The sequence below is a fragment of the Rhincodon typus genome, chromosome 21 (genome assembly GCF_021869965.1).
Source record: "Rhincodon typus isolate 14 chromosome 21, sRhiTyp1.1, whole genome shotgun sequence".
NCBI classification, from domain to species: domain Eukaryota; kingdom Metazoa; phylum Chordata; class Chondrichthyes; order Orectolobiformes; family Rhincodontidae; genus Rhincodon; species Rhincodon typus.
The window spans coordinates 39,672,095-39,692,680 of record NC_063352.1 but is presented as its reverse complement, the minus strand read 5'-3'; the positions used below and the strand labels follow the sequence as shown (position 1 = coordinate 39,692,680).

The following is a 20,586-nucleotide window of genomic DNA, read 5'->3' as shown; positions in this document are numbered from 1 at the left end:
AAATTCAAATCCCAGTCAGAAAACTCTCTTGGCTGAATTACACTTACATTTAAAAAGTAACCAAACAATTCAGTCGAGTTGTGTGTTAAGCCAACACAACGCACTTTGAAATTCTGCACAAGAGCAATTTGTTGTTGCAAGTTTCTAACAAAACACATTTTGTGGTTATTTTAATAATTATAGGTAGCGCAAAGACACTTTCTCCGGCTTTTAAAAAAAACACAATGGGAAGATATTCCAATTTACTGCATAAAATATAATTATGAACCAAATTTCAATACAGGGGAGTTAAATGAAGCTCGTGAAAATATTATAGGCCAGTTTAACACAAAATCCATGATGCACTGACACAGCTGATCTCAATGGAGATTAAGCAATTGGAAGGTCACACTTCACTCAGCTGCTATCCCTGGGCTTGGGAAACAATTTTGGTTATAGCTCATCATCAAGGTAATAATCAGTAATAAAACTAAAGAATTCTTACCAACTTCAGTTGCTTAGCCAACAAAACAGCACAGTACAGCAGATTACGAATATATAAAGCTTATTTGGAAGTAACCACATTGCCCAATATCAATTTTTCTTTTATTCATTTCTAGGATCTGGGCATCACTGTAGGGCGTGAGAAGGCTAGCAATTACCAATCATCAGTATGTAACTTCAGTGGTTTGCTAGGCCATATCAAAAGGTAGCTAAGAGTCAACCAAATTACTCTGGCTCTGGAGTTGTCTGCAAGGTAGGCGGCTGGGTAAGGATAGCAGCTCTGCTACTACAAGGGAGGTACTTACACAATCAGCATTATTGATTTTTTTTTAAAAATTCCTAATTTATTTAATCAAATTTGAATTTCTCAACTTCAGTGCAGTTTTTCTCCAAATAAGCCTTTGTATCACCAGTCCAGTGAAGGAACTGCTGCATACCCATTCCACGTTGCTAATCAAGGCTTCACATTATAACCTATATTTCTTGTAAACACAGGTTACTAAAATTACCTACCATAAGTATTTCCTTGAAGGCTTGTCACAGGAACAGCATGTTTGCCATTCTGAGTTATTGTCTTCACTGGAAGCTGATGTTGCCCCATGGATGTTGCTGGTGCCTGCTGCAGGATAGTAACCATCTGTCCAGGTACATGTTGAGACATTTGACTGCTAACTGTTTGAATCACTCGACTGCCAGTAGGTACATTTGTAAAGGTCACAAGAGACTTATCATCAAGGACTCCTGCAGACACAATTTTTAAAAAAATCATTCCCCTGTTCCAATACATGTTGTGTGACTATCATCATACTGATCACAACAAATCAAGGATACTAAATGCAACCTGCAAAATTAAGCATATAACGATAAATCTGCTGTGTTGCTGGTGAGTTTGTATTTTATAATAGTGAATATTTAAAAATCAGAACATGTTTGTTTGAGACACTGCTTTTGTGATAATAGTTTGTGTACTGAATATTAAGTAATGAGGAGTATTATGATCTTAGCCAATATTAATATGGGACAAATCATATCCCAGAATGAAACATGACTCAACTAATTGTACATTTATTTATTTATGTTTAGTTAATCAACATTGGGGTTAAGTACCAAAACACATTCACAGAAGTTGCAGACTTCCTTTAATAATAGAACCAAAGCTTATAACACAAAAGAACAAATAAAAATAAAAACAAACTATTTAAATATCAATTACAATTAGAAAGATCTAATCCACAGCAAAATAAGCTTCAACTTGTTTCCCGCCACTATCCATTAGAGTCTCAAGTTCAGAGAAATTACAATCTATACCATGACTGTTAATGAATCCTCCTTTACTAACTTCTGACAGTTTTTTGACCTTGGCTGTGGAAACAATTTGATGAGTGCTTTCCAAACCTGCTGAAATGAACTTTTCCACATATCTGATAGCCTAAACTTTCCGAGTTTCTATAACTTGCACATTTCTAACCAAAGTCTCCTAGTTTTGTAAGTTTCACAAACAAGACCTTCTGCTGAGCTAACTTGTAGCCTGAATGGCTCTGAATCCTTCTTCTAGAGAGAAATTAAACTTGCTTCTACCCTCAACTCTAGTGCTTTCTGAACCAAAATGCATAACTTAATTCTGAACTGAAAACAAAGCTAACGGGCCTTGCGTATCTATCCTGCCTGTCATAAACACAGAGTAAACATCCTTCCGTTAACATCACAGGGGTTTGCAATCACCTGCTCTTTGACATCCTGGATTAAATCACTACTCCAAAAGGACACTCTGATCTGGTTTCTCTTTATAAAACAAAACCCTTAACAAAAGTGACACCCAAATGCTACATTTTTATCCAAACTTCAAAAATGATATTCCTATATACATATAAAATTGATATCATAACTTACATTCAAATGATACTATTATGGAAATGAAAATTAGGATACATCAATATTACTATATATTACATATAAAGATTATACATTTTTCTTCATAAGAGGTGGAGTTTATTTATTATTCCAACTTTACAATGAGAATTTTGATAGGGAATCAACTAATTTTGGTCTGAATAGTTAGCATTATGGGGAAAGGGTAATGGTGGGCAGCTGAAAGCAAACTTTCCCATTGCCTCAGTAATGGTACCTGGCGAAACAAGACACGTACATAAAAAACAAGTAACTGAGGTGGCCGGGGTGGGGGTGTTGGGTGGAGAGAGAAGAGGAGAAAGATGGAGGACAGTGAACATACTGAATCTGTCCCATGATGTTCAACTGATCATATTAATTTTCAAGGACTGGGATAAAGTTTTATTGCAGTCATTGATGTTTAAGTGATCTTTGATTCCTAAGATCTAGCTACCTTGAATACAAGCCTGTAACATGATACCGGTCGTATGACTGTGTAATTGTTAAAGGAACTGAATAAACGATAATCATGTCTAGACCAGCATTTCGCAGGTTAAATATTAAATTGATACAGTTAAATCTATTGTTAAATTTTAAGAAACACGTTGTATGGACTAATTGCTTGGAAACAAGGAAGTTGGAGAGGAGTTTATTGTTTCGCCAGTTCTGAGGGGTCTGGAAAACAGAGAATTAGCTAAACAAGATGGATCAAAAAACTTGAAGGCAGGTTCAGGCTATGTGACCTTTGGCCAATTGCTAAGCCTCAAAGTCAGCTTTAATATATCGGAGCCAATCATGTGGACATCAGCCACTGAACTGGGTATAAGGAACTGCGCCCTGACGGGTTATGCTAGCTCAGCTCAGGACGAAGTAGTCTGATCAACTACTAGGATGCCAAACGGAAAGAACTGACCACTTCCTCCATTCCAAATGTAGGCCAAGACTAGGCACCTTGCACACATGGACACGAGTACAAGTCTAATTGAGTACAAATTTCTTTTTGAGTACCAAATAAATGTGTTATGCACAAACAATAGTTTGGGAGTCTCGAGTTGTGAATACTCGGAGCAAACCTCTGAACCAAAAAGGGGATATAACTTACAAAGCAAGTTATTGTTGAAAAAATTAGTGGACTAGGCAGGAGGTAGAGGCAAAAATATAAGCAGACTAATCAGGAATGTGTTAGCACAGGGTTACATAAGTAAAAGATGCATTTTTAGGAGCAATGGTGCAAATATCCTCTAATGTACAGACGGGGTACAGGAGGGAGATGTGTGGACTCGAGGGTCTGTTTGAATGCTGGCCACAGAGAGAGGCAACTGGCTGTTGGTTTATAAACAAAATGAAAAGAATGCACAAGAGGAGATACAAATGTTAAAACAGAAATTAGGAAAGATGAAAGCAGTGGTGGATAGGTTACAGAGGAATCTGAGGAGGAATGCCAAGGTCACAAAAAGGACTTGGAGAAATATGGGTTGAAAAAGAAAAATTATATAAATTATGTATAATTAATTGAGAGTTAATGTGTGAATAATCAGAACCAGTGCGACACTAGAGCTGAGGAAGAATGCGCTCAACTCTACGGAGGAAGGAGCTGAAAGGCAATAGGGTGGCCTAAACAAAACAGCACAGTGGCACGGTGGTTAGCACTGCTGCCTCACAGCAACAGGGACCCAAGTTCAATTCCAGCCTCAGGCGACTATCTGTGTGAAGTTTGCACATTCTCCCCGTGTCTGCATGGTTCCCCTCTGGGTGCTCCGGTTTCTTCCCGCAGTCCAAAGATGTGCAGGTTATGTGCATTAACTATAGTAAATGTGGGGTTATGGGACAGGATGGCATAATTGGAGGGCTGGTGCAAACTCGATGGGCTGAATAACCTCTATCTGCACTGTAGGAATTCTATGAAATTTGGCATATTGATGCATAGTTAAGGAAACAAACAGCATACTTAGAACAAGGAGGGTAATCGTAGCCTTTGTCAAGGCAAGATAAGTCAACTGAAGGAAGCATTGAAGTGATTGAAGGGTATATTATGTGCAAGGAGAGTTGTGGATGACTGTGATAGTGAGTCAGGGGAGAAGGCAAGAACACAAAAGCAAGCACCAAACAGACAATCACTGGTTCACCTGGAACTGCACATTCCCAATGACTTGAATGGAGCACCACATGCAGGTGAATAGAACTGGTACTATTCAACAACGACCATCTGAAAAGGCATGGCAGACAGCATCCCACGTTAGCCTTCAGGAAGGATCCACAGACACTTTCTTGAGGTCAATCACCCAGTAACCTTGCACAAACTTGATGGGAAGAAGGTCCTCCTTCTTCAGCAACTTATTCGCCACTCTCCCAATGAAGTCTAAACAAGAGAGGGAGCATATCCAGTCCCCCAAATTGAGGTACTATCTGCCACGCAGTAACATACATGCAAGCCATCTTTGAGGACTTTGATCCTAATGCACAGTTAAGTATAGAGCCTTTTCATTTGACCTTTCTTTTACCAATTCTACCCCAATGACCCTTTATGCAGCTGTTTACAAGAAACGAAACCTGTTCTGAAGGGTCACTGGATCCGAAATGTTAACTTTGCTTTCTCTCTACAGCTGCTGCCAGCCCTGCTGAGTTTTCCCAGCAATTTCTGAGTTTGCTGCTGTTTACATTTGCTTATACACTCTGCTCTTGCCTGTCCCATTCTGGGTAGCATCATCTAAATAATTGCCCTGAAATGTTGCCATATCCTTTCAATTTGTAAGCCTTTCCTGAACCCTCCGTCACTCTATTTCATTTCAAGCCCTCTAGTTATTTGATTCAGCAAGGCACTGGTCTCTGCACAGTTCAAGTGAATCCCATACCCCCAGAACAGCTGCCTTCTACCCTAGTACTGGTGCTAGTGACCCACTAACTAAAACCTATTTCTCCCATAACAATCTTTGAGCCAAAAATTTAACATCTAGACTCCATTTGTTCTATGCCAGTTTGCATATAGCATAGGTAGTAATCCTGAGATTATTACCTCAGAGGTTCTACATTTTAGTTTAGCTGGTAGTTGTTCAAAATCTTTTAGCTGAATCTTTTTTCTAGTGCAATCAAATGTCATTGGCACCAACATGGACAACAATTGGATTTGTTCCCACCCATTCAAAGTTCCTCTCCAGCTCTGAGGAGATGTCCATTACCCTGACACCACAGCCTTGGTGCTTACAACTGCAGTGAACAGTACCTATTCCTCCTAATGAAACTGTCCCTTGCCACTACTACATTCCAGTACATTACATGGTCACTACGTAATCAAACTTTAAAATCCAGATTTTTATCAAATTCAATGTCATCATCTGCCAGGACAGGATTTGAATCTACATCCCCGAAGCATTAGCCTGAGGTTCTGGATTACAAGTGCAGTGCATCACCACTACACCATTGTCTCCAATATGCAAGATAAATCCCAGGAATGGAGCACTGAGGACCAGGGCGTTGTAAGAAACTATGTAAGAGTGGGCATAAGTGTCCAGATAGCACTGTGCACAAAGCCATTGTTCAACTGTGTTGAGCAGTTCCACATTAACCAAATGAGGAAAGAGCCTGCACTAACCCCTGATTAGCCAAAGGCAGCTGGCTGCACACCATCAAAAGGGGAACTGGATTCCTCAATAAGCCCATTAGTGGGGGACAAGGATCACAGATCCCACATAGGAGGATGAAGGAGGACCTATACCCAATTATACACCAACCCAGCCACACATTGGTGAGCAATAAAGTGCAATCAAAGAAAACCAGCATGCTAGTATAGTATCCTAACAAAGTTAATAACTAACACCCCTTGCAAGGTCTTTGGTAAAGAGCCTTAGCAAATTGCAAATATTGTGTCTTACGGAATGTTACATACAATGTTGATATTCCTGAGATTGAGAGTCATCCCTTCCACTGTTGAGGGAACTATGACCTTCATCCAACATCCAAGGCAGACAGGGACTATGGTACACCATAAGTGGTGCTGAATGCAACACGAAGCACGCAATGTTGAATATGACTGTAGGGAAGCAAGTAGCTTTGTACTGCAGTATAGGTCTGCTTGTAACAGAGAATGATGATAACGGTATGGATCCAGTTCAGAAGATGAAACGTACCTAAAGTCCCCAAAACTAATTAGTATATTCATTAAAAGCAAGAAATAGGAGGATGTTGCTGCTCAACCAAAGGCCAATACACATTATGTGCAAGATTTTACCCAGTTCACTCGTTCTCCTCTAAAGAACATGGGATGAAGTGTTTGTGGTCTACAGGTCTGTAATAGATGCACATAGGAAATGTATTCCAATGAAGAGTCCTAATGGCCCTGACTGAATCTCCCACAATAACTGCACAAACACTGCCAGCGTGTGCCAGCAAAACCTCACAACTAATGCCAACAGATTCTCCTTGCTCAGTATTAAGTCCTAAGACAGCAAATGGACAAATGCTTGATGAAAAAAGTAAGATTTTGTATCATAACGTACATGTTGAGTTGGTACCCATGGTCCTAAACATTTCAGGTTTGGTATTACTTTCAAAGTGCTCCGGTTTGATTCGAACGTTATTTGAAAAATTGGTGAAATGGGTGGCTGAACAGGAAGTTTAGGCACAGGGATCCCAGGCCAGAGGTCCAGAGGAACACTGGGCTCAGAAACCAATGACCTGGCTGAGACAAGGGTCTTGAGGAAGTTTTCAAAGGATTAAAATATGGTGATTAAAGATATCATGGCAGGATTTAGTTATGGGATAGTAGCAAATATCTTAAGATTTAGCCCAGTTAGCCCGGCATAAAATCAGGACACTCAGTATTCAGCTGAAGCAAATCCGAAAGAACAGACCAAAGTTTCAGATGCAGAGGTACCAAAATGCCCATGAATCAACCAGATTCATTAAAATGGTGGTGCCAACCATGGACAACCATGCAAAAAAAACAATCAGTATATTATTCAGGGAAGTAAATGAGTCTGGAAATAGAGAAGCTAAAAACCTTGGTAGTCGAGTTGACAAACAACCAGAGCAAACCAGAAACAAGTTCAAAGAGAGGTACCCTCTGGATCAGTAACAAGCAGGTTAAGAACTTAACCCCAAAACCAAGCAATCAGTTGCCAACTTGGGGAATTAACACGTTTATTCTACCAGTATTGACTGTTTTGCAAAGGGTGGAACATTATAGGGAATAACAGCACAATGCCTGTTATTACTTTAAATCACTCCTAAGGAAGTATATCAGGTAGAGAACACTGGAGTGATAAGGGAAAAACATCATGTTATGTATCACCATGTCCAACATTATTCGATCCAATCTGGAAAGGTTAATACTGGAAATATACTTGGAGGGACGTATCAAGGAGGAATTGGCTATAGTATGCTCAAATCCTAACTGCACCACCAAGAAAGACTTGTGGATTTAAAGCCACTGTTAACTACACTATGGAGGTAGTATCAGTGATCATGAAATGGCTTGGGTGGCATTTCTAAGCAATGGGAGACATTGTGTGAACACCTTGCAGACATCAGTCAGGCATGTTGGGACACAATGCTTCCTAAACAATGGTACAACTGTTTAACTGCAATTCTTCCCTTAAGGGTAGTCGTGGTCTTAAAAGCCACTGATAATTTGAGGGACCATCTGGAACAGATTAACCAAAACTCCTTCACCATACCTCCCTTGCTAGAGACGGAGGTGTGAAGAAGGTTAGACCAAGTTCATAAAATGTATCACACCCTCCAACATAAAAATTGGGACGTGGAAATAGAATACAGATCACCATCTGCTGGAATTACCTATGGCACAGGAATATGAACATGCAAGTTCACCCTGAATTCTCATTCTCATGTTCTTAGCCTGTGGTGCTGTTTTGTCTTCTTGTTCTCTTCTGTCTGCTAAGTTGACAAAGCAAGGAAAAGGAAAATCTTCACTAGTGCAAGAGGTTTTCCAGAAAGTGCGAGGGCTGAGAGTTGGAAGATCCTTGCCAAATCTAACTGGATCCTGAAAGGGCCAGATAATATATAAACGGAGAAGCTTTGAAGTGATTCCCCTGTTTTCCCATTGCTCCCATATGGTATGACACCTGGTGAAAGGGGGAAGGAAGTGGTGTCCATGCATAAAAAATAAATGAGGCAAGTATACGAAGAAGGGGGAAGAGACAGAACACGTGGAATCTGTAACACGGAGTCCAATCAATCCTATTAACTTTTAAGACCTGGCATGAAGTTTGCTTGCAGTCATCAACATCTAGGATCTTTAATTTCTAAGGTCTATCTATCATGATTCTAAACTTGTAATGTGATTGATGTGGTGCAACTGTGCAATTGTTAAAGGAAGTGAATGGATGAAAACCTGCAAGATGTTTCTCTAAATAAAATTAAATATTAAAAGTTTTGCTAAATTTGTAACTGGTCAGGCTTGTTGCTTGGAATCATAAAATCCCTGTAGTGCAGATAGAGGCCATTTGGCCCAATGAGTCTGCAGTGACCATCCAAATAGCATCCCACCAAGACCAACTCCCCTACTATATCCCTATAACCCTACATTTCCTATGGCTAATCCACCTAGCCTACACATCTTTGGGCTGTGGGAAGAAACCAAAGCACCCAGCAGAAACCCACAGACACAGGGAGAACGTGCAAACTCCACAAGACTGTGAGGCATCAGTACTAACCACTTTATTGGCAGATGAGATTACTCTTTCTTTTAGTTATGTGAGGCTCGGAGAACGGTGAATTAGCGATGTCAGGTGATCAAAAGACTGGGGAAGGCTGGTCCAGCTTACCGAGCACAGGCCAATTACTGAGCCTCAAAAAAAAAGGCAGGTTCAGCCTGTCTGGAGTTGATCATGAACAAGATACCAAGAACTGTACTCCAATAGGTTACTCTAGCTCAGTTCAGGCAGGAGACTGGAAGGATAGAACTGATCACGCCTTCCATTCCAATTTTGGACAAGCCCTGGCGATGTGGCACATGTTATGGCAGCTAGCTCAGGACAAAATAGTCCGATCCACTACTTGGAGACAAAGATCAGAACTGATCACTCCCTCCATTCCTACTCTAACCTTGCACACATGGATGCACAAGCCTTAAGAAGTGCAAGTTTCTATCCGAGTGCGAAATAAGTATGTAATTCACGGTAATGAGAAGTGGCAAACAAGGAGGACCAACATATTTAAATACTATAGAAATATTAATCAAAACAGGACATCACCAAATTAGTTGGAAAAAAAGTTCAACATTAGCAAAAGAAATTAGTGTTAGCGGGGTCATTTGAGTTTGCTGGTATTGAGGAGTTGGAGGAATATTGCAAAATGGAACAAAGACAAAGGTAGAGGTAAGAAATAAAGAGAGAATATTCTTCAGTATAAGAATGGGCATGCAAAAGTAGTCTGACCAAAACAGACAGGGAACTAGACTGCAATGCAATGCAACAGGTGGTGAAACAGAATAAGGCACCCATAGAGGAGCAAAGATTTGGTGGCAAAGGTGTCATACAAGACTGGTGGGAAGGCACAGCTAAAGACAACTGGTGGATAATGAAGCAAAAAGCAGTCCTCGGCTTTCACAGTAATATGAAATAGATAGGTGGGCGACTCCTACAGTAACAGAATGATAACAATGGTAATTAAGAGGATGAGCCCCAAAAATCAATTTAGCACAACCCACAACCTTTCTATTTACACAGACTACACCCAATTTTAGGCCCAAGGTATCTAGTATTTCTGAACAGTAGAGACAGAAAGCTGAGAAATGCAAAATCAAGACAATATGGTCATCCCTGGCAGAAAGTGTATTTATAGTTTAACAAGTTTAAAATGGTAGTCTTCATCATATATGTGAATACAGAATTTTTAATGCAAAGAAACAAACAAATGCCAAAAATGTGAACTGGCGTGAGGTTACTTGAACAGCAATGTAGGATTTTAAAACAACGTTTTTTTTTTAAAAAACAAGCCATACATCAATAGACCTGTAATTATTTACCTTTCTGGTCACGGGAACCATCGTGTATGACCTGTCCACTTCCGATATGGCTCTGATTGGTAAGGATGTAGCCATTCGAGGTGTTGGCTGATGTTGTTAGCACCCTCACCATAGTTACAGTGGGAGCTTGCTGAAGCACATGAATGGCATGCCCAGTGGATTGTTGGGTAGTTATTAGGGAGGTGGGCATATAAGCCATAGATTTTGTGACAACACCAGGAGGTTGGGGAGGAACTGCCATTATAACAGGCTGGCCACTAACTGGAGACCCTGAAAAGAAAACACTCACCATAATTGGCAAATTCAACCATAGGTTTCAAACATAATAAATCAAACTCAACTTCAAACTGCAAGCGTAGAGTAATCAAACACCATGCTGTACCTGTCCTGGGAGTGTTTGATGGGGACAGTGTCAAGGAAGCCTTATTTTCGGTTTAAAAGAATAGAATAATATGGGTGTGTGAAACCTTAGTCCAAGCATCCTTGCTCCTCTCCCACATCCATACTAACAATAACACTTTTAAGATAAGGCAAAGCCCTCTGGCTTAGGCTATAACAGCCAGTATCAAAATATCAATTTATAATATAGTTTGTTCTATTCCAGTTCCACCTCACCACCATCTCTGGCAACCTCTTCATTGCCTCAGTACTGTCAGAATGCTTCTCTGACACACATCCCACGTAAGGTGCAATTTCCTCCATCCACACTTTTGCAAAAAAGTGAAGTTAAGGTCATCCACTGCCCCAACAAACTCCATTCTGTTGCCACTGACTCCACCTCACTGCTTGGTCACAATTTCAGGCCGAATTAGATGCTTGCAACTTGAATACCTTGTTAACAATCAATATATTTAAATAGTGCAAAGCATTACTGCGTCAATATACACATGGTAGAGTTGCAGGAAAATGGTTTAAGAACTTGATCTTTCTCAAGCTGTTATGGAAAGCATTACGTATGGGCTTGCTACTTTACCCACAGTAAGGACTAAAAAGTATGCATATGTCTTGAACAATTGGAGAAAGCCTGAACAAAAGAGAGTGGGAAGTATTGTGAAGACTTAATCCAAGTGCAATTCTAAAATAAATGATTATTTTTAAAATCAAAAACAAAAATCATTATGTGAACTATTTTATGCAAAATAAAGCCATACATTAAATAGTTGTGAGCGCATTAGGTCACAAAACCAAGGGTATCTATATTAAAAAATCCTCCCTTGTAAGAGGGTACGGTTACCTGGTGCACTTTGAGAGAAGCGACCCTCTGGCACCGATGCCAACTTGGAGCTTGTGAAATCATGGTCATGCGAAATAGGTGAACCTTCACGCGACAAGCATTCAGGAGTCTGCAGCCCACTCGAGTGAGGAGAGAGAAGGCCTGGATGACTGGGAGATGCAGGAGCACTCCTGAAATGTTAACATATATAATCAGTTTACACAAAGAAGATCTTCTCTAAAAACATAACATACAAGTGAGTGTGTAACTGTATCCACAAATTGGGCTGACTGGAATTAATAAACCATCGATAGATGTCACTAACCAACTGAGAGGCAGGAAGAAAATCACTGGCAAAGAAACATTTAACAAGCACTTTATAGACTGGAGTCACTTGAACTTCATACATTCCATGCTACAACACTTATTTTCAGAAATGCAATGCAAGCTACAACTACACAGCAGAGAAAACAATATATAGATAATGTTGATACACCCTAAATCAACGTCTGTGTCTGTAGAAAAAAAAAGAAATATGAAAAGGATGAGCTACATCACAAAGCAAAAAAATGAAATGCAAGCAATTTTACTTTCCAGCAAGTTCACTTAGTTTAGTGCACCACTACAGTAATATTTAGTATTTTACTCCATCTTGGGAACATGTTTAATATAGAAAACCATTTTTAATGGTAAGGTTTACTTTCAATACTAATGGCTTTTTTAAAAAAAAGTCAAGTACAATTAGGTGCACTTAGAAAAGGCATTCATTACATTATTGGCAATATTGAGAGTCACTGAAATTTGTCTATGTCTGCTTAATTAGAACTACTGATTTGCCACTTCCTAATGTACACACAACTCATATAGCATTTAGTTTCTTGTTCAAATAGCAAGTAACTAAGATGATTGGTGATTAATTAATTAATTGAGTGTAGGAAAGGGAAAAACTGGTGGGTCTGGTTTGTGAAAGGAGGTCTAAGACTGAGTCATTACTAAACTCTATCCGCAAAGCAAGGTGTCTTGGCTTTTCTCTTGCTGACTTGCTTGTAGCCGAATTGATATTGGTAGCTGAGCTTTGCCTTTAAACAACATCCTAAGCGTTCTTTTTCAGAAGGAGATTGTAATTGGAGTTACTTGGGAAATGAATGGCTGAAACCAAGTGCAACAGGTTGTGATATGACTTCACACCAATATTTTATGATACTGAACTTTATGATCAATAGAAAAATGAAGATGGCACGTGGACCCAAGTTACATCTTTAAGAAAGCAAGATGTGGCCTTGGCCACTGTTACTTCTGATTAGAAGCAAGATCAAATGCAAAATATTCTCAGAGTCAATCATAACAAAAAGGAGAAAGAACAGACAAAACTCTGGTGATTAGAATGTAAAGCAGGATGCGGGAAACTATAACAGAAGAATGAACCCCAGAAATACCGAGGGCATAGTGAACAGGGTGCTTTAATTGTGATTTGAAATACAATTATACAACAAATTGTCCCAAATGAGGAACCACAGTTTTCAAAATTATGCATAACATGGAAAGTTTAGAAGATGATGTTGATACACATATGGCAGAAGGAATTGCATTAATTACAAGTAGTTTCAGTTTGGTAACGAATGTTTTGATCACAATCATTCAATTGAATGGTGAACAGTGGATTAGTTAAAAAAAACTGCTTCATTTTCTTTAATTACAAAACAAGATTAAGGAATTTGAGAGTTCTACCTCCTTCAGATCTGGGGATGACAATATGCTGAAACCACAAAGAACTGTGGTGATTCCCTGTCATGTAGCTGGGGTAAACTATTTATTAGCATAAAGATAACAAGGCCAAACATCTATAACCCATATATTAAGGTGGTGCTATAGCCATCAGGAGGTAGGAGTTTAAAGGGCAAAAAAAAAGACTAATTATTTTAAAACTACATTGGCAGTTTGTCCATTCATCTTATCAGAGGAATAAGGAATGATTGTATTCCAAAAACTTAGAAGAGATCTGTGATAAATGTGATAATGTAAAAAAACAAAGGAGGATACCCTCACAGCCCACGGAGTCTCTCACTAGAAAGGGACTTTAGCAAAGTTATTCAAATAGGCTTTAAGGTATAGGAAAAAAAAACCCATCTTAAATTTCATAGACACAGCAACTAGATTTAGTTAGTCTACAACAATATATAGTAAAGAGAAGAATGTAACAGTGGACAATGGTAAGGTAATGGAGAAACGGATAGGGACTAGACTTGTGACACCATTTAAATTCCTGGCTGACAGTGGAGGAATATTTAGGGACATGTGCGCAAATATGAATATTGCGGCAATGAAGACAACAACAGAAAAAAAATTATTTTTAGTAATGGAATGTGAGAAAAAAATCACATGGTAATGATCAAGATGTTTCATAAATATTTGGTGGATCTAGGGGCTACAGTACAGATTGCTTTCTGGGAGAAATTCATTAAGGTTGAGGTTTCAGAGAAAATTCAGCGAGCCTTACGACATCATATAAAGCCACCAAAAATACATTTTGATCCAGGGACATAGTGCATATATTACAAAAAGGAGGGCAGAAAGAATGAATTGATCTGGACAAGGTTAATTGGTACTGATGACACACTTACAGAATCTGAACAAGTCATCACATGTCATGAATTCACATACACATATGGTTGAAAACATGAACCACCAGATTATAGCAGAAGGAGGGCTGACAGAACTGGACAAAGTGACAGAGATGCAGAGCAAAACTATTTTTCCCAGAGGATGACAACTGAAGTTTCGGACTAATGATGCTTATATGCCAGATGGGGATATGGAATGAATAAAGGAATGTCATCCTTATAGGGACAAGGGAGAAAACCACTGGTAAATGTAGTATTGGTTAAATGTGCTAGATAAGGGACAGGAGATAAGAACTACGTATTGTCAAACTGAGGTAAAGATTGGAAGGCTTGAAATAGGAAGACAAGTTTTGACAGTGGACCTGGAAGTGAACACATTTGAGAGAAAGTTGTGAAAGAAATTCTGATCAATCCTGTGGTTGTAGTCCAGAAGAAGTTAGGAGAGCAAGTTGAGGTCATAGTACAACAAGAAAAAGGGATCTGAAACAAGATAGAGGATTCCATTTGTGGTATTCCTATGATCAAGAAGTTTTAATAGATACAGATATATAAAATAATAAATTGAAAAAGGATGCCAAACAAAGAACTAGGGAGAACTAGGGAGCAGTAAAGAATTTGGTGTATACACTGAGGTATCAATCAAGGGACTGCCAGGCTTACCATGCAGATGAGTATGTACAGAAAAAGCACTCCTTGATGGGCTATAACACTGATGCCAAGCTAATGGCTCTGGGTTTCAAAGAGAAACTTGATGATCATAATGCTAGGTTGGATACTGCAAGAAAAGTGATCTTGAAGGATCTTCTTAGATCTTTCAGCAACCCCAATTTTATATAAAAGATGTATTCTTGCAGAATGAAAAATTCAAAAAGGAAGTAATTTGAAACCACCTGAATGAGATGATATAAGAGAGAAGCTATGGAAATTAATTTGTGCTTGTAGGTTGAATGAGCGAGGGAATGGTATTTCTTAGTTTGGTTCATATTGCTGAAAATAGATTGCTGGATCTGCTTTAAGCTGAATGCAATGCTCTGCTGGTACCAGAGACAGAAACTGGCAGGCAACTCTACAACGCATGTCAATGATTTTCTGTAGGTTCTATGGAACTTGAATAATGTGTCACAGATAAATTAGAAAGGAAGCTTAAAAGTTGGAAGTCATCTTTGGGAGGCCTTTTAAATATATACGTTTTGACTTTTAAGCAGAATACGTCAAAAGTGACTTAGGATCAAAAGGCTTACTTAGAAATTAATAATCGTATCCTGATAAATTGGGCCAGGTTCTCACAGAAAGATGATCTTGCAACCAAGGAAGAAACAGACCAAGACTAGAAGTTTGACTGGGCAGTTAAACTGGTTGTACACTCAGTCTAGACCAGATGCCAGTGATAATATATAGGAGCTGAGTACTATGATGAAACACACTATTGTTGATGATGTCAAGAGCAAATAAAACAATAAAGAATAAAAATGCACTCAAGCTTCTAACCACAGATGACACAGAGATATTAAGCTAGTCCTTTTTAATAATGCTTCCCATACCCATCTTCCAGATATTTTAGTATGGCAGCATTTGTCGTATTCTTGGTGGGAATGAATAATAAATGTTGTGTGCTGGCCTGGGATGCCAAAGAAACAAAGAAGGTAGTTAAAAGTACCTTAGCTGCTGAAAAGAAAGAATAGAGATTACAGGAGGTTGATTTAATTACAATGAATATGAAAAAATATATAATTTTGTTACTGATTGATTGTGTTATAAGGTAACATATAGAACATGAGAAAAAAAAAAGGTTAATTTATCGGGTTTTGTTTAAGGACTGTTTGTATTCGAAAATTTTCATTTGAAAGAGAGGAGGACATTCTATTAATATACCAAATAGTGAAACAGCTGATTGGGGTTAATTGACTGGGCAGATATTGGGGTTGGAGTATCTAGTGAGCAGAAGGACTGTTAGACTGAGCAGTTAATAAAACTCTATCCGCAAAGGTAGAGTTTCATCTCACTGCCTGGCTTGGATCCAAACTAACATTCATAAGACACAGGAGCAGAAATTAGGCCGTTCGGCCCATCGAGTCATGCTCCACCATTCAATCATGGCTGATAAGTTCCTCAACCCCATTCTCCCGCTTTCTCCCCGTAACCCTTGATCCCCCGATAATCAAGAACCAATATTCATCTTCAACATGAAGCAGATGTTGATTTAGATAGTGAGATGTGTTTACTCTGATCCAGTTAAATGTCCCAACACTCTGTTCCTTGGACAGACTCTACCAATTCAAGTATTAGTAACATCTCAAAATAGAATGAAAGTTCAATTCTCCGATCCGCAATGCAGTTGAACAAGAATCCGGGAAGGGGGCGCAGAGGTTAGAAAGTTTACCTTTTGTACAGGAAATCCAAACTCTAATATTTAGGAATGCATTCTTGTGTCTGATCTCTGAGGAATGCAATGGTATAAAAGAATTTCAGCACCATAATCTAGAAATGAAACAATCTTGCGTGCATTGCCAAAACATCACATGTCTAAAGAACTGACCAATCAGAATGCTACATAAAACCAGGATTTACTACTAAATTGATTAAACTCACTGAGTCAACATGCTACCAGCAAAGACAGTCTTTCTTCAAAGACATAACAAAAGTAACATGTGGAGTTTATGGAAAATAAAATTAAGACCCCACAAAGGCATTTTTAATTAGTGAAAGGGACTTGATCTTCTAGATTACTTTCATAGATCATGATCCCCTAGGAAGCTTTCATGAACTTTCTATCCGTCCAGCAAACGGAGAAAAAAATTCTACTGCTACGAGTCTCAATGGAGTTTGGTTAATGAATATTTAACTATTAATAATAAAACAAAATTCTCAGAGGACACGATTAATATTAATATTGTATTACCTGTTTCAAAATTAAATGTGCTAGAATTAAAATAGTCAGATTGAGAGTACATTGCCAAAAGAACTTTATGAAAAGGCTTCAAGAAACAGTGGCAGGAAGTTGGATGTTAATATCTCAAAACTGTTGGATACAGTAGTGAGAAGACAGTAGAGTTGGTATTCTGACAATGATAAGTCTTCTTCATCCAAAACTATCCTGCGAATCACTACGCTAGATAAAGTCAGCCTAAAAAAAAATAAGATTAGGAATAGGAAACAGATCATTGCTTTCAAAATCATATGCCAAGTCTTGATTCTACAATAACAATAAAAGATGAGTATTTTAAAATTAAGTTGCTGCCAGACTTGGAACCAATGTAGGATTAGTAAGCGAGGGGTAACGGCCAACACAGACTCACTGAGAATTAGAAATATAGCCAGCTGAGTGTGGATGAGCTCAAATTTACTCAGGGTAATAGACTGCAGAAGAATAAGGTATCACCTAGTCCAAATGCAGTTACAGAAGAAATTAGGAAGGTGGTAATATTTTACCTGTATACCCACTCAACTTGTAAGTGTGAGAAAAGCTAATGGCAATAAACTAATATAGAAATATTCATTTGAGCAGAACAAGATAGGTCCAACTAAAGTAAAGCCATACTGCATCTGTAACCTAAATGTGGAACCATTAGTCATTTTACTCTACTGTGCAGCTAAATGCAGAAAAGGAGCCAGATCCAACTTTAAAATGCAAGTTTAGCTGAATGTCCAGGACAATAGTCTATAACATGTACCAAGTTCAAAAATCGTCAGTTAACAAAATTCAAATTCTGGTTTAAAATTTCCACTCAGAAGACCAGTAAACCATCAGTCTCAAAAATGCCATTCAGATTTGGTTACGTGGAAAACATTGAACAACAACTTCTGTCTGAAATAGCGCTCGTTTCCAGGTCATTAAGCAAAACAGTGGCAGGTGGAAGTCTGCACTAAAACTTTTCTGCTTGCCATCTGGAAGCCAGAATAGTGCTGCTCCAGTAGGATTTCTTTCTTTCTTTCTTTGTCAATAAAAAAGAAAGAAGAAAATAACGGTGAATCGGTAAATATCCTAGAGCTAGCGTGGAGACCCAATGAGGACAGCAGCAGCAACTGAAACCAAACTGATGAAACCAAAATCCCTTATGCATTATTTGATTTTGCCTGTTTCTTAGGCTATTTCATTGAAGGTTCAAATTTCCAAACTAAAGGGTGTAAAAAATCACTTCCGTCACACTGTCTGCGGTGTTCAGTGCACACATTGGAACAGTATAATCACAGTAGGAACAACAGAAAACACTTACTCAGCTCTGCTCACAGCCAGAGGACAGCACAAGGGAAAAAGAAGGCAAGAGAGTCAGCACTATTTACTGTATGGTATTTTTTTTAAAAACCAGAGCATTTGGGGATTACCTGGGATACCACAGCTATTACAGGATTATGGCTGTTTCTGCAGTGAAAATTTTAGTTTAAATGTGTCAAGTAACAGACTACTGGAGACTTGTATCTTTAGCAAAACAGCCCAGAGTTATCTATGTCTTAGAGCATTCATAGTATTTCCCACTTGATTCCAGTACAATTTGGGACTATCTTTTTACCAAAGCATTCCTCGGCTGGATCTAGTGCACAAATACAAGTCACTGTACAGACAGAGATACATGTTAGGAATAGTTACTAATAATATACAATGTGTTGTCTATATAAATCAAGTACCAGCAACTCTACAGCTTTTCTAATTATACCAAAAGCAAGTGCATGTTATTCAAGATTTTGTCAGAATGTTGGCTACCCGTGCGTTGATCAAATCTTTACACAGCACAGCTTAAGGCATGAGCTTGACAAGAAAGCATTCCACTGTGATTTACAACTTAAAAACCAGTCAATAATACGCAAAATGCAAATTGGTAAAGGTTCTAACCTGGAGGAGATGGGTCCAAATGGCATCCTGAAACAAGAGACCCCTCGCTGTCTGCGTTTTCGGAATGCCTGCTCCACCAACTTTGCTTCCGAGGAGGGGTCAATTCTCCAAAATGACCCTTTTCCAGGTTCTTCCTGTGACCGTGGTACTTTGATAAAATAGCGATTTAAAGAAAGGTTGTGTCGGATTGAATTCTGTCTCAAAAGAAAAGAAAATACTGAAAGCTCAACTGCATTTAAAGCTGCAAGATGGGGCTGATTGAACAAAGCAGAGCAATTCAGGATCAATCCACCTGAACTTAATTATTTTGGCTCCATGATAAATAATCAAGATGTGAAATTTTAAGAGCGTTTATTTTTACTGGTTAATATAAGCTTAACATTGTATCATACAGCAGAGAGGGAAACCATTTATCCCATTGTGTCTGTGCTAGCTCATTAAATATGCCAACTAAATCAGCCCCCTTGCTCTTTCCCCATAGACCTGAAAATCTTTCTTTTTCAAGTCTATTCTAAATTCCCACCATTAAAATAGAAACCAATGTGCATAACAAGAGCAACTTATAGTCCATTCTGGGGAACTGTCTACAACTCACCGTCCTTTGTGGAATCAATGAGATTCACTCACACACCAAGCAGAAGTATACCAATGTATTGCTTTCTTTTCCGTTTATACTGCTTCTAGTTTGCAGCTCAACATTAAGCACATCGATTGAGTGATTGCTGCTCTCTGCTTCAAATCATAAATCCAGTTTTGGTGCCTTTAAACATACTTGTGGAAATACAGCCTTTAAATCTATTACTGTTTCTCCCACTGAATGAAGTGGTTAATGATTTGAGTTTGTTTCCTCCCCCATACCATTTTATTTCACTTCTGTTTAAAAAAAAATTTGAAATTAAAGAGAACATTTTAGACAGGCTTTACTAAAGACAAGGGCAGCAGGCCTACAGGAGACATTCTGCATGTGCACTGTAATTTTGCAATTGGATCACAGGAACATTTCAATCCATACTCATAAACATAAAAATTTAAAACCTAGCAAGAGAAAATTGCACTTAATTTAGAATCTCTGATTCTTCCATCTTTCCTACTCTGATTCAGTGTGATTTGGACAAGCTGAGTGAATGGGCAAATGCATGGCAGCCGCAACATAACGTGGGTTAATGTGAGGTTATCCACTTTGGTAGCAAAACAGGAAGGCAGATTATTATCTGAATGGCTATAAATTGAGAGAGGGGAACATGCCACAAGACCTGGGTATCCTTGTACACCAAGCTGAAGGTGAGCATGCAGCAGGCAATAAGTGGTATGTTGGCCTTCATAGTGAGAGCTTGGATATAGGAGCAGGAATGTCTTGCTACAAATATACAAGGCCCTGGCGAGACCACATCTGGAATACTGTGCTCAGTTTTGGTCTCCTTATCTGAGCAAGGAAGTTCATGCTATACTGGGAATGCCGTGATGGTTTAGCATTCTGATTCCTGTGATGGCAGGAGTGACATATGAGGAGACATTGAGAGTTTAGATTGTATTTACAGGAGGTTAGAAGAATTGGTGGGTGGGTGGGGCT

The 20,586-nt window shown here is 38.8% G+C and overlaps 1 protein-coding gene across 1 annotated transcript in view; it reads right to left on the bottom strand.

Moving 5' to 3' along the window:
- LOC109920941 (forkhead box protein K1) overlaps positions 1 to 20,586 on the bottom strand; it is a 37,039-nt gene that overhangs the window by 11,852 nt on the left and 4,601 nt on the right. The window contains exons 3-6 of the mRNA XM_048609741.1: positions 19,017 to 19,210; positions 11,589 to 11,758; positions 10,355 to 10,624; positions 997 to 1,224 (exon numbers count right to left, since the gene is read on the bottom strand). Of these exons, the coding sequence (XP_048465698.1) occupies positions 997 to 1,224; positions 10,355 to 10,624; positions 11,589 to 11,758; positions 19,017 to 19,210 (862 nt within the window). The remainder of the gene's footprint in view (positions 1 to 996; positions 1,225 to 10,354; positions 10,625 to 11,588; positions 11,759 to 19,016; positions 19,211 to 20,586) is intronic.